The sequence below is a fragment of the Hyaena hyaena genome, unplaced genomic scaffold (genome assembly GCF_003009895.1).
Source record: "Hyaena hyaena isolate Hyena2069 unplaced genomic scaffold, ASM300989v1 scaffold_271, whole genome shotgun sequence".
Lineage (NCBI taxonomy): Eukaryota > Metazoa > Chordata > Mammalia > Carnivora > Hyaenidae > Hyaena > Hyaena hyaena.
The window spans coordinates 1,809,834-1,823,245 of NW_024080902.1; the positions used below are offsets into that span (position 1 = coordinate 1,809,834).

Sequence of the window (13,412 nt, forward strand, 5' to 3'; positions counted from 1 at the left end):
ATGGTCTGAGAATATCTAGAAATTGTGAAAAATATGAAAATTGGTACCTCTAATTCCACACCATCATTTAAAATTTTTAGTTTTTAAATATGCGTGGTTTACTTACTTTGTTCCTAAAAACAATAATTAAAACAGAGAACAAATCCCCTAAAACACAATTTCATGAAAGCTGAAGGAATGGACTCTGTGTTAAATATTTACAAAGAGTTCCTGAGACCAAAAATGGTGGCCCTTTTTTTCCAGCAGCTGGAATCCAAAAGATCTTGAAACCAGTCCTGAAAAGCTTGCTCCTATGCAAGAAATCCTGGTGGCTTTTGAGAGGAAGATAGAGAACTATTCTGGAAAATATCAAGTGGTAGTAGAGGTGAGTCACTGACATGAAGAATTTATCCAGGGACTACAAGTATTCATTTTCTCTTTTTTATTAACAATTTAAAAATATACACATTCAGATAAGGCAGTTTGAAAATCTTAGTCTTTGTGTTCTAAAATTTTTAATGAAAAGATAATGGAACAAATAGTATTCCCTTGCCCACATAAAATTATATATATGTTGACATTATAAGAAGCAAAAGCAGATACATTCAGTGATGTAATTTTCAGCAGCAGTTCTGTTTCTTTAAGAAGATGATGATACTGGGAAAAGATATGATAAGTAAATGTCATATTTATATTTGGAATGTAGGATTATACTTGGATGGGATTTTTTTTTTAATGTATCAATTTAATTTGATTCATAACCTCTTTGATCACTGGAACACTTTGTTCTCCTAGTAAGAGTGGATGCTACCAGTTAGGAAGAAGTCTTCTTGCTCTCATTCACATGCTGCTTGGATACCCTAGCTAAGCTTCTCTGAATAATATTTTATTTAGAAGCAATGCAGGATTAATGTAGCCCCCTCCTAAATAATTATTGTTTTGGGGAATGAGAATTACATGGACATGACACAAACTTCAACGGGTACAAAAGGTGTAAAAATAGTTTTCCTCCCATTTCTATCCGTCAGTCATCCAGTTTTCCTCCATAGGAACAACCATATTTATTAGTTTCTTGTATAGTTTTCCTGAAGTATTTTATGCGTATATACAAACATACAGGTAATATACATTTTTAACTATTTTCATATCCTTATACAATAATCTTTGGTCTTGGAGGTGAGATTCTTCCCCACCCCTCAGAAAATTCAGATGAGTTTTAATTTATATAGCTTTACTTTTTTCCTCTAGGTTTGATGTAGACATGTAGCACCTTTCCCTTACTCACTAACTTGTAAGATCTGTTGATCAGTTTAATATTTTGCATTTTTGCCATTGGGAATTTAGAAGATCTAATTGTCACACTGTAACCTAATCATTTGAAACAGAGCAGTTAGCAATCTCAGTTCTTTATTTGTAGTTGCTATTCTTTCCCCCACTTACTCCATTTTTTAAAAGTAGCCAGTAAACTCCAAAGGGCAACTCAGTACACACATAAACATTTATGAAGACTATGAGGGGAGCTTTCTGTATTAATACATTAGTATGAATTCTAGCTTAATTATAAATGGCTTTTGACCAGGTAATTCTTAGTCTCTGAGGGAGAAAGTGTAGGAAACATGGGGACAGATAGGAGGTAGGTACTGAGAAAAGAGAAAGGATGCACAAGGTAAAAGAGAGGGGTCGTCCAAGGAGCCATAGTTCTTAAACATAGCTATTGACCAGACTTGACTGTATTTGGCTTTAATTGGCCTAACAGCAGGTAGAAGTCATACCCTGAAGTAGTTGTATTACTTAGTTGGATTCCATAAAGTGCTCTGGTTTCCAGTATTTTGGAAGACTAAAGAAAGGAAAAAGATTAGCAAGTTTTATTCTTAGGAGGATGAATCATTAACTTGGAATTTTAGGTGGCCAGTCATTTATCTTGCCATTTACTATTATTTCCTGATATTGATAAAGGCTTAAGCATAGGCACATTTTGTTTCTATCTGTTCCTGTTAATTTCTTATCCTCACATTTATTTCAAGGCTCTTTTTTCACTAAAACTGATTTTGTGTGAGGCTTAATTATTATTTTTTTCATTAGAGATGCCCCTGTTGACATGAAATAGTGATTTTTTAAATTATAATTTATTGTCAAGGTAGCTAAGGTACATTGTATACAGTGTGCTTTTGGTTTCGGGAATAGATTCCCGTGATTCAATGCTTACATGCACACCCAGTGCTCATCCTAACAAAGGCCCTTCTCAGTGAGCATCACACATTTTCTCCTTTCCCTCCGACCCCTCATCAATCTTAGTTCTCTGTATTTAAGAGTCTCTAGTGGTTTGCCTCCCTCTCTGTTTGAAACTATTTTTTCCCCTTCTTTTCCCCCATGGTCTTCTGTTAAGTTTCTCAAGTTCCACATATGAGTGAAAACATATGATATCTCTTTCTCTGACTGACTTATTTCGCTCAGCATAATAGCCTCTAGTTCCATCCACCTTGTTGCAAATGGCAAGCTTTCATTCTTCTCATTGCTGTGTGTGTCTGTGTGTGTGTGTGTGTGTGTGTGTGTGTACCACAGCTTATTTATCCATTCATCAGTTGATGGACATTTGTGCTCTTTCCATAATTTGGCTATTGTTGATAGTGCTGCTATAAACATTGGGGTGTATGTGCGCCTATGAATCATCACCCCTATATCCTCTGGATAATTTCCTATTAGTGCTATTGCTGGGTCATAGGGTAGTTCTGTGTTTAATTTTTTGAGGAACCTCCATACTGTTTCCAGAGTGGCTGCAACAGTTTGCATTCCTATTGACAGTGCAGGAGGGTTCCCGTTTCTCCATATGGTTGCCAACATCCATTGTTTCTTAAGTTGTTAATTTTAGTCACTCTGACCAGTGAGGTGGTATCTCTGTGTGGTTCTGATTTGTAATAAACAGTGATTAAAAAAAAACATTTTTACAGTACTGTTACATAAATATAAAATTTCCTAGTACATTTGTTGCCTACTCCTTGATTCTGCTTATTTTGTTTATATCTATTCCTGCTTTTTGTTATATTTATTACTTTTTTAGTTTTTTTATTTTTTTTTTAATTGAAGTACAGGTGATTTATAATGTTACATTAATTTCAGGCATACAACATGGTGATTTGGCAACTCTGTAAGTTCTGCAGTATTCATGGCAAGTATAGCTACCATCTGTTACCAGTTTACTTTTTGTATATTTCAGTTTACTAAATTATACAAATACCATAAGTAAATGCAAATTTAAACTTTAAATTGACAACCTCAATTTACTTCAATCTCTGTAAAACATTAAAAAACTTAGAACTCTTGTGGAATATAGATTTTATTGTTTTTAGTGCAAAACCACTCAATGGATGAAATATTTTCTACTTAGAAAGTTTCAGAAATAGAAATATTTTACCTGTGTTAGACTGTGAAGTAGGTATGTTAGCCTGTAAATGTTTTTCAGGATTCCAGTTCAAACAGTAATTTTTGAAATTGAATCTCAGGTGACCTGTGAGTCTTTGGGCAGGTGTTGTTTGTTGTATTGGATTATGTGGGGAAACTAAAAACATATAGATTATGGATTGACAAGGACAAAATACAGAGCCCAATGTGGGGCTCGAACTCTATTTAATTATTTTAGGTGGGGGAGAGGCAGAGAGAGAAGGGGAAAGAGAATCCCAAGCATTCGTTGTGGGGCCCAAACTCATGAGCTGTTGAGATCATGACCTGAGCTGAAATCAAGAGTTGGACACTTAACCGACTGAGACACCCAGGAGCGCCTGAGATTCTTGAGCGTGATTTATTTTACCATTTTTAGGTGAGACCTTCCTTTGCAATTATAATGGTAGTGATTTTGTATGAAGATGATTCAAACAAAAAGTACAATATAAAATTCATGTTTCTAGGAACATACAATGTATAAAATGAGGACAGATAATTTAAAAAGAACAGTAAATAACACTAATTTTTAAATATGTACTACCTAAACGGCATTTGTCATAACTGTGAAATACCCATTTCACTTACTTTCCAATATATATATTTTAAAGTAATAATGCATATTGACATTTTAAAAATATATTTTTATAATTTTTTTGTCAAGTATTTCAGTATATTTTCTGCTCACTGACTTTTTTTAAATTTAATTTTGAGGCCAACTATAGTTTATTAAGTAAATACCTACTTAAAGATATTTTTAGGGCACCTGGGTGGCTCATTTGTTAAGCATCTGACTTCAGCTCAGGTCATGATCTCATAGTTTGTGGGTTTCGAGTCTCACATCACGTGAGCAGAGCCCCACTTCTGGTGAGCTTGAGCCCTCCGTCAGGTGAACATGAGCCCCGCTTTGGATAAAACATGAGCCCCGGGTGAGCCCCACTTCCCTCTCTGTCTGTCTGTCTCTGTGTGTGTCTCTCTCCCTCTGTACTTCCCTCCCTTCCTCTCTCTCTCTCTGTCTCTATCCCTCACTCACTTGCGCCCCACCCAAAAGATTTTTTTAACCAAACTTGTAGAAAATTTGAGTTAAGTAATTGAGTCCTCTTCCATTTTTTTATGTTTGAAGTGTGAGAGAGAGAAAAAAAATTGACAGAATTACGTACTTTCTGTAAAGCCAAAGAATTTTCAAATTTGATAAATTAAAAAAATTTTAATAGTCTATTTGACATCCTTATAAGTATTCCTCCTTTTGGAGAAGTGAAAATAGGTTTGAAAGTTTAAGTTTTTCAGAATGGTGCATAGTATTTCTGCCTTGATTAGAAACTAGATGGTAGAAGTTAAGGTAGCTTGTTCATTAACCATAACTTAATTCTCACTGTAGTTAAAAATAATTAAAAAAAGTATTATTTTTTTAAGAAATGTATGTCCTTTATCATCTCTCCTTACCTCTTTTTTTGCAATGAGTGCATTCGTTTCAGCTCTGGAAAACTGAATCATAAATTTCCAAAGAATAAGCAACTAAAATTGTCCTTTCTAACAGTACATTTTGCTAAAGCTTTTTGATTGAGAGAACCTAAAAGAAAAGCAGTAATATTTAATAACAGTAATGATGTTTTAATAATGGAGGCAATACCTAAAGTATTCTTCTATCTTGTGGTGAAACTTCCTGGATACTTACTTTGATTAGCTCCTACCTGATGGTAAGGATTGGCACTAGGGAATTTGAACCTAGTCTCAGCCTTGTAACTGATTCATTGTATTACTCCTTTGTGCTTCAATTTCTCTATCTGTAAAATGAAAACTGAGCTCTAAAGCAAAGAGCTTGGTGTTTGTCAGTCTTGCAGGACATAGTCTCCAGTTCCATTGGATGCAGCTGAGATATCAAAACTACTACTGATGGCTAATGTTTGTATCAGGAGTTGAATACTCATGAAGACTAATAATCTTGGACCTGTTACTTAATATCTCGCCGTTTCTGTTTCCTTTCCTGCCAAAGTTGAGTAATAATGTCTAAATCAAGGTTTTTTGAAATTTAAAATGCCATATATATGTATCGATATGCAATTTCTGTAATATATATCCAATTTATAATATATAATTTATATATAAAAATAAAGTATTATATAAAGCTTGTTATTATAGTTGTTAGGCTATTTTCATTATTCTGATTACTAAACAGAGTTTGCACTTTAGGGCCAATAGAATAAATTTTCCAAAGTGTGGCATATGGCCCTTAAATATAGTGTTTTGAAGCTCAGAGGACAGCTAGTTTGTACTATATACCTACTTATCAACTCCCCAGTGCCAGCTTCTGTTGTTTTCTTCCCCTTGCTTTAACCATCTCCAAATTGCTTAACTTTTTCATCATCACTGATCCTTTCATTGCTGACCTTCCTCCCTCACTACTCTGTCTACATTTTAGAAACCTAGAAACTATCTGAGCCACTAATGTCTTCTTACAAAATGATCTTTCTACATCTGTGATGTCACTGAATCCTTGTTTATTCTAATCCCAACTACATACCACATGCACCTGTACCCAGTCACACTTTTTGGCAGTGGCCTCCTATAGTAATGGCTCATTATTTCACATTACTTCTCCCTTTCAGATTTTTATACCTCTGTTTTTCTCACCTGCATCCTTAGAACAACATTGAATAATTTGGTGTTAAATACATGTATGCCTTGTTCCTAATTATTTTTTATTTCGTCAAAATTTTAATGACCTACGTTAAATAGAGAGTATTTTACATACAATGTGTAAAATCATATTCATTGAACATAAGGTATTTCTATAAAAAGCATCTCTATTTTATGGACTAATAAGAAAAAAGCTATCAGTTATGAGACACCATCAACTTTAAGATGTATTCCTATTTCATTACTGTTAAAATATGAAGAAAAATGTAACTTAGAATCAGTGAGATAATATAGTAGATACTGTTTTTAATCTTACTAAATTTTTGTTAGAATTTCCATGTATTCTTGTTTGCTTGATGAAAACTTTTCAAATGTTCTTAGTTTCATAGTTTCTGTGAGTTACTTTTTGCTTTATTGCAGATATTATAAAAAGTAAGAGACAGTTTTTCTTGTTTTAGTTCTTCCTAAATGTTTAATGGTTTTATGATTACATAACTTGTATCATCTTTACTTCTAAATTCCCACCATGACATGAAGATGAAACATCATTTGAATACTTGATAGGGCAAACATTTTTTCTTTTTTCAATAAGGGTGAGCTATACTGAAAGTTTCCAAGCTCTTTTCCCCACACACAGAATTTATATATTAGCTCTCCTCATATTCATGCTAGTATATGTTATGATGTAGTAGTGCCTCTGACCTTGTACTGTCAGCTCACCTTATACAATATTTCCCCCTTACCTTATATATCTTTGGTGTTATTTTATCTTAGTTTCTGTTTTCTCTCCAAGCTATTTAACAAAAACTCTTATTTCTTTTTCAGTTTACTATCCCATATATTCCCCAGTCCCCTGTTACTTCACTTTCTTATGCTCTCTCTTATTTACTCTGAGAGAGTATGTTGAGGTGGATGGGATAGGTATCCAGAAATGAGTGTATATTAGTATTTTGCATACCTTACAACTTAATTGGGGAAAAAATGGTAACTGTATTTTTTATTTGAAGGAAGATGATTCTGTGTCCACTTGAGGGTTACAACTCAAGGTTGATGTCTGGAAATCTGTTAGACCTGGACTGTCTTCTCAGAGATGTGGAGTGTGTCTAGGAGATCAGAAGGAAAAATAGGGGATTATACAAACTGATCTTTCTACCAATTAAAACATTTTAAGGAACCCAAGCTCTATGTAAATGATGTAAAATAGCAATAGAATAATGTTTTGTTCGTAAATGTTAATTTAGTTTCTCATGTAATAGAATGTTCAGAAAGTACTGTTTGGCTAATCCCTACTCATAGAAGATACTGAAATTTAGTTAAACTGGTTGAAGTGATTGTCAGATTATTTTATGCCTCCTGACTAGTTCTTATTTTGGGGGCTTAATAGATTCTAGTGAGACTTTGGACTCCCTAAAGTAGAGTTTTTTTGTAGGGAGAGGATCTATAACTTTCAGCAAAATCTTAAAGACGTTAACCCCAAGGAAATTAATCCCCTTTGTTAGAGTATTAGGTTAGCACTATTTCTTTTTTATCTGCTCTCCATTGTGATCCTGATTGTAAATCATGAAAATCCACAGGTATTTTGAAACTCAAAACAAAGAAGATTTGGTCTTGAGTTATTACCCTTGGAAATGGCAGTGTTGTTCAAGTGGTGTATTTAAAAATCATAAAACTGCCCATGTACTACCAGGAAATTACTTTTAGGAAGTAGTAAATATAAATAAAGATGGTATTGTTTTCACAGAAAAAGACATTAGAAAACTGTGGGTCCACATAAGTTGAGTAAATGTGAGGAATTAAAATATACTTTGAACTTTAGTAATTTTATATTTGGAATTTATATTATTTTCTGAGAAAATATATATTGCAAATAATAAATATTGCCTGGTATTTGTATGTATGTGTGTAAGTATATATATGTATTTGTGGGAATTACTTTTTAATATTCATATGAGTAATGAAAATACTTGATTTTTCTTTTTATTTTAGTGCATGCAAGATATGGGAAATACTAAAGCAAGGCTACTGTATGAAGCCAATCTTCCAGAGAACTTTCGAAGACCACAGACAGATCAGTATCCTTTAAACTTAATTTATTGTGGGTTTTAAAAGAATTAACTCATTTTTATACTCATTTTAACTGTCTGTATTTAGAAAGTTGTAAACTTTATCATATTATTTATTTATGTATAAATGTTTAGTTATTTATTTTGAGAGAGCGCACACATGCGCTCCAACACAAGTTGGAGAGAAGGCAGAGAGGGAGAGAGAGAATCCTAAGCAAAATTTGTACTGTCAGATCTTGGAGATCAGAGAGACCATGTAAAATACTAGTACAGCCTTGAAATAAGCAATGGTGAAGTTATAAATTAGTGCATTAAGAATGGACAAGAAGGAATTGGGCAGATTGAAAAGAAATTGAGAAAGCATGAGCAATTGGATTAGATTAAGACTGGCTGTGTTTCTGAAGAAGATACTGGGATGACCCCAGATTTTAAAGCTTGGTCGAGGTTCTATGGTGAAGTAAAGCGTATTCCCAGAGAGAAAGACTTTAGTACCAGATGAAGGTTGAAGGGTCAGAAAGGAAAGGTAACGAGCTATGCTTTGGACAGGTTGAGGGGTCTGTTGGACATAAACATGGAGATCCCCATTTAGTAGCTGGAAACATGGGTCTGGACCTTAGAAGAAAGAAGGAAATTCAGTGCAGATTATAGAGTAATTTAGCATGTAGGTGATAGGAAAATGTTGAGTGAAGTTATGCTTACCCAGGGCAGTGATCCTGTATTCTTTTTTTGTGTTTTATTAAAAATCTTGGGAGTGCTGTTTTCTTTCTCCTCTGAAAAACGGAGGCCTAGGGCAGAACCCTGGGAAATAGAGCATGGTAGAAGGACATAGAGTAGAGCAAACAGGTAATGTCCTGGGTTTTTACCAGTTGCTCGCTAGTTGTATTTCTTCCTCTTCTCTCTGGTTCTCACCCCCCAGGCTGAGTTGACATATCCCTCAAATGGAAGAATTTCCTTTCTGTGGAAGTTTGTGTGTATGTGTGTTGGGGTTAGTTTGATTTGAGTTGGTTTTTTTGGACTTCTCTTGAATATTACAAGGTAAATTATTGAAGTTCTTGAAATTTTTGGTAGTATCCTGTATTTGGTACTTTGTGGGTGAGAGTGGCTTCCAGGTTATTTAATGTATCATCATGATTATTGTTTTCAAAGAAGCCTTGAAGATATTCAGGAAAGAACTGTATGTACTTTTTTGGTGTTACGTTGAACTGTTCCTGTGTGTGTGTGTGTTTTAAGTTTATTTATTTTGAGAGAGAAAGAGAATGGGGTATGGACAGAAAGAAAGGAGAGAGAGAATCCCAAGTAGTCTCTGTGCTCACAGTGCAGAGCCCAATGCGGGGCTCATTCTCACAATCTATGAGATCATAACCTGAGCCAAAATCAAGAGTTGGATAGTTAACCAACTGAGCCACCCAGCCACCCCTTACACTGAACTGTTCTATGCACTATTTTGATAGGAATACTATTTCTTCTCAAGTAATTGCCATTAATTTTATGATGAACCTTATAGAAATAAAGGATTAATGAGTTAGTGAGATTAATTCTGGTATTTTTGCTGATATATTTTTAAATGTTAAATATACCTAAAAATTTCAAGAGAGATAAGATTTCTACAGTGAATTGATTGGTGTTTGGTACCATTACATCCTTGACCTTTGACACACCGAAGATACAATGTTGTGAACAACAGCTGAAGTAGCTTTACTGCTTAAAAAAGGTTTGCTGTTTGCCAGGCATTGAGCTTGGCATACGTACATTATCTTTTTTTTTTTTTAATTCTCAAAAAAGCTCAGTGAACTAGAGCATTATGTTTTCCTTTTGAGAGTTATTAAGAAACTTCTCAAAGCTTCCAGACTTCTCCTCCTGTAGATGGGCACTTGAATATTTTTAAATGATGATAGTCTGAGTAAAATCATTGTTACCACATTTGAGTCTTGATGGCCTTTAACAATAGATAGGCTTATGGTTTGGGATTCTTTGCAGCTAGATCATAAGGTCTAGGTGTAGAGTTTAACTTGTAAATAGCTGGTGTGATGCATTTCAGGCTTTTGAATTATGTATATTTTTGCTAATGTGTGCTCAAGCATGCTTATATGATTTTTCAAACTAAATGTTCCTTCTTTTATAGCATTTAAAAATAATGGTCATGTTTATATGAGTTGTTGACCTCTTACTATTCACAAAAAGATAATTTAATGGTTGTCAGGAACTACTTAAAGAGAGATTTTATCTAAACAAATTTGATGACACAAAGATGACTGCTGTGAGTTTAAGATGATATGTCCTAGACCACGAGACCAGTCTTTATATCTAATATAATAATATGGCCTTAAAATTTTTTTTACCTTAAATATTACAGCAACATCATTTTATTCCTTTTTTTTAAATTATGAAACATTGTTCATTTATTAGGGAAACTAGTAACAAAACTAGTCCCCTCTCTTTATTTCACGAATCATTCTAAATTTCATTGTTCTTAGAAAAGCCTATAATCGCTGCATTTTTATTGATTTAAATATTGTTGCCTCATCCCTAGAGGCAAATGGAACCAAACTGAGTAAAACTTTCATAGTATGGGGCATTACTGCATTCTTAACAAGATTTGTCACTTTTTAAAAGCTTTACAATTTACAAAGTTATGCAAAAGCTGCTGTGAAAAGTATAATTTCTCATGTGGGATGTGGTTAATTATAGGCTGCATGTACTAGTGCATGACAAATGATAAAGCTTTACATTAAGCTTTTCATTATTAGGATATTTCATCTTATCTAAAAACTTTAATTACTTCAGTTCCATGAGGTCTGTTGTGCACCAAAACTAATCAGCAGTTCTCCTTTGAGCTTTTCAAGATTTTACTGCTGTCAGTGGGAATGTGTCTAGAATTGGAAGATTTTGTTTTTGGGAGTAAATATTAATCTGTCTTTTAAAATGGTATCTTTAAGAAAAGGAAAAAAAATCTCAAATTACAAATAAATTTTAAAAGATAAAATACAAAGCAATGTTAAACTTTGGTGAGGCTCGTATAGTATCATTTGTTAGTTTTAAGGATAGGAACAATTAAGGGGATGTACTGAATGTTTTGTAACTATAGGCCTGAAGTATTTGTTTTTGTTTGTTTACTAAATCTCAAATCAACCACTTAAACTTGAATTGTTAATATATTCCTTTCCTTGATCTCCTGAAAATACTGTTCTGTTTCTAATTTTTTTGGAAATTACATTATTGATCTCTGTTAGTATAACTAAGTCCTTATGTCTCATGACACATAGAGACTAGAAAATGAAGATGAATATTGACTGTTTTCCAAATTCATTTGTCCTTTTATTGTTGTTTCTTGGTTCATCTATTTAAACTTGGTGATGTGCAAGCCATCTTAGCCCTGAACATGGTAGTTGCTGTTCATTTCCTCCTTCTACTATGATAATAAGAGATAAAAATTAAATAGCACTCAATTATATGCCACGCACTGTTCTTAGTTCTCTATACACATTAGCTTATTTAATTCATATAATAATCCTGTGAGGTGAGTCATTAGTATTATCTCCAGTTTAAAGTTGAGGAAACTGAGGTAAAAGTTGTATAACAAAAAAACCTAACTTCACTTATTGAATGCTTACTGTCTGTTAGGTATTAAGCTAAATGCTTTATATATATTATTTCTGTAACTCTCAACGACTTTGTGATTTGAGTGTTATTATCTTTTTTTTTTAATACCTAGGTATGGGTTCAGGAGGTTAGCTGACTTCAAGATAACAATAATTGCCAGTTAAATAACAAGTTCCTACTGGTACCAGAAATGAGTGTGTATGTTGGAGACCCTCTTCTCTGAGACTTAGTACCAGAGTCTACATATGATGCAAAACTATTGTCAAAATATCCATTGAAATTTCCTTAAGTTGTCTATAATGACAGTTTGTAGACACAGAGAGACTCTATAACTCCAACTTTTCTTTGCCCTGTTGGGCAAAATTGGAATACAATTCAGGAATCCCTAACTGCAGGCCCATGAGCCAACTCCAGTTTTGTAAATAAAGTTTTATTAGAACATAGCCATGCCCATTCATGTATGCATTTTCAAGACTGCTTTGGCGCTACAAAGGCAGAGTTGAATAGTTACACCATAGACCAACTATCCTTCAAAGCCTAAAATATTTACTGTCTGGCCCTCGAAGAAAAAATTTGCTGATCCAGGGAATAAATCATTGTTTCTTTAGGTGAGTTAACAATGAAGAATTGGCGTACACTGGGGACCTTGTACAAATATACATAAAGACCATGTGATATGTTCTTGCTATAGGAGGTATGTAGGAAAGAATACCCATTGAGGACATAGCATGTTTCCTAAATAACAGTCCTTTCTCAGATGACTCCCAAGAAACTTAAAAAGTTGACTTGGTTAACTTTGGTTTTTGAAAAGTAATATTTAATAATAAGATGACCCAAGTAAGTTCTCCTGCCCTAATGGTTATTTTAATTTAATTAATTTAATTAATCTAATCTTAATATCCTTGGAAAACAGATCAACTTTAATCTCAGAATTTTAGGAATTGCTTACTTTTTAGATAATTTCTGAGAAGATTTCTTATAAGCAGAGCCAGATTCACCTATATTTGAATATTTTTATATAAAATACATTAAATATAAATTAAGATTTCACTGATATCTGTTATTTTTGAAAATTCACAGCAACATATATTTTTGCCAGATGTTTGTATTGTTTTCACTCCAAAAACTTTTAAACTTTAAATATTTGTCTTTATCAAATTTAATATTTATAAAACCATCATAGTTTTCAGTATTTTACTTTTACTGTTGGTTAAACTTTTATAAACTCTTTTTCTAACCTTAATGAATTTTCTAATAGTAATTTTTTAAATTATAAACAGTGATCTTTGTCATAAACATTTCATAGATAAGAGTACTAAATTTTTTCAAGCTTTAAGGTGTAATATACTCTAAACAATATCTAAAATGAATATTGTTTCTATCTTTAAGAAGGAAAAATATTAGTATTATCCTCCTCTCTGATATTTAAACATAAACGTTTTAAGAATTTAGAGTCCTAAAATTTTTCTGTAGTTAAAAGAATATATATGTGTGTGTGTGTATATATATATATATATGCTATATTCTGTGTTATATAATTCATATTTAACTGTAAATATAATTGCTACTAAAATATTTATACAAATTTATAAACATATATGAATAATAAATATACTTCATGTCATCAGAAATGAAAATGACTTCAGTCTAAGTGAAGTCTGTTTTCTCTTTTCATGGAGGTATGTAGTTTCTTTACAA

General features: G+C 33.0%; 1 protein-coding gene across 2 annotated transcripts in view; it reads left to right on the forward strand.

Moving 5' to 3' along the window:
- The window catches only part of SMAP1 (small ArfGAP 1), a 181,663-nt gene that overhangs the window by 58,839 nt on the left and 109,412 nt on the right, over window positions 1-13,412 (forward strand). For both annotated transcript variants that reach the window (XM_039245811.1, XM_039245810.1), the window contains exon 3: window positions 8,038-8,123. In XM_039245811.1, the coding sequence (XP_039101742.1) occupies window positions 8,038-8,123 (86 nt within the window). The remainder of the gene's footprint in view (window positions 1-8,037; window positions 8,124-13,412) is intronic.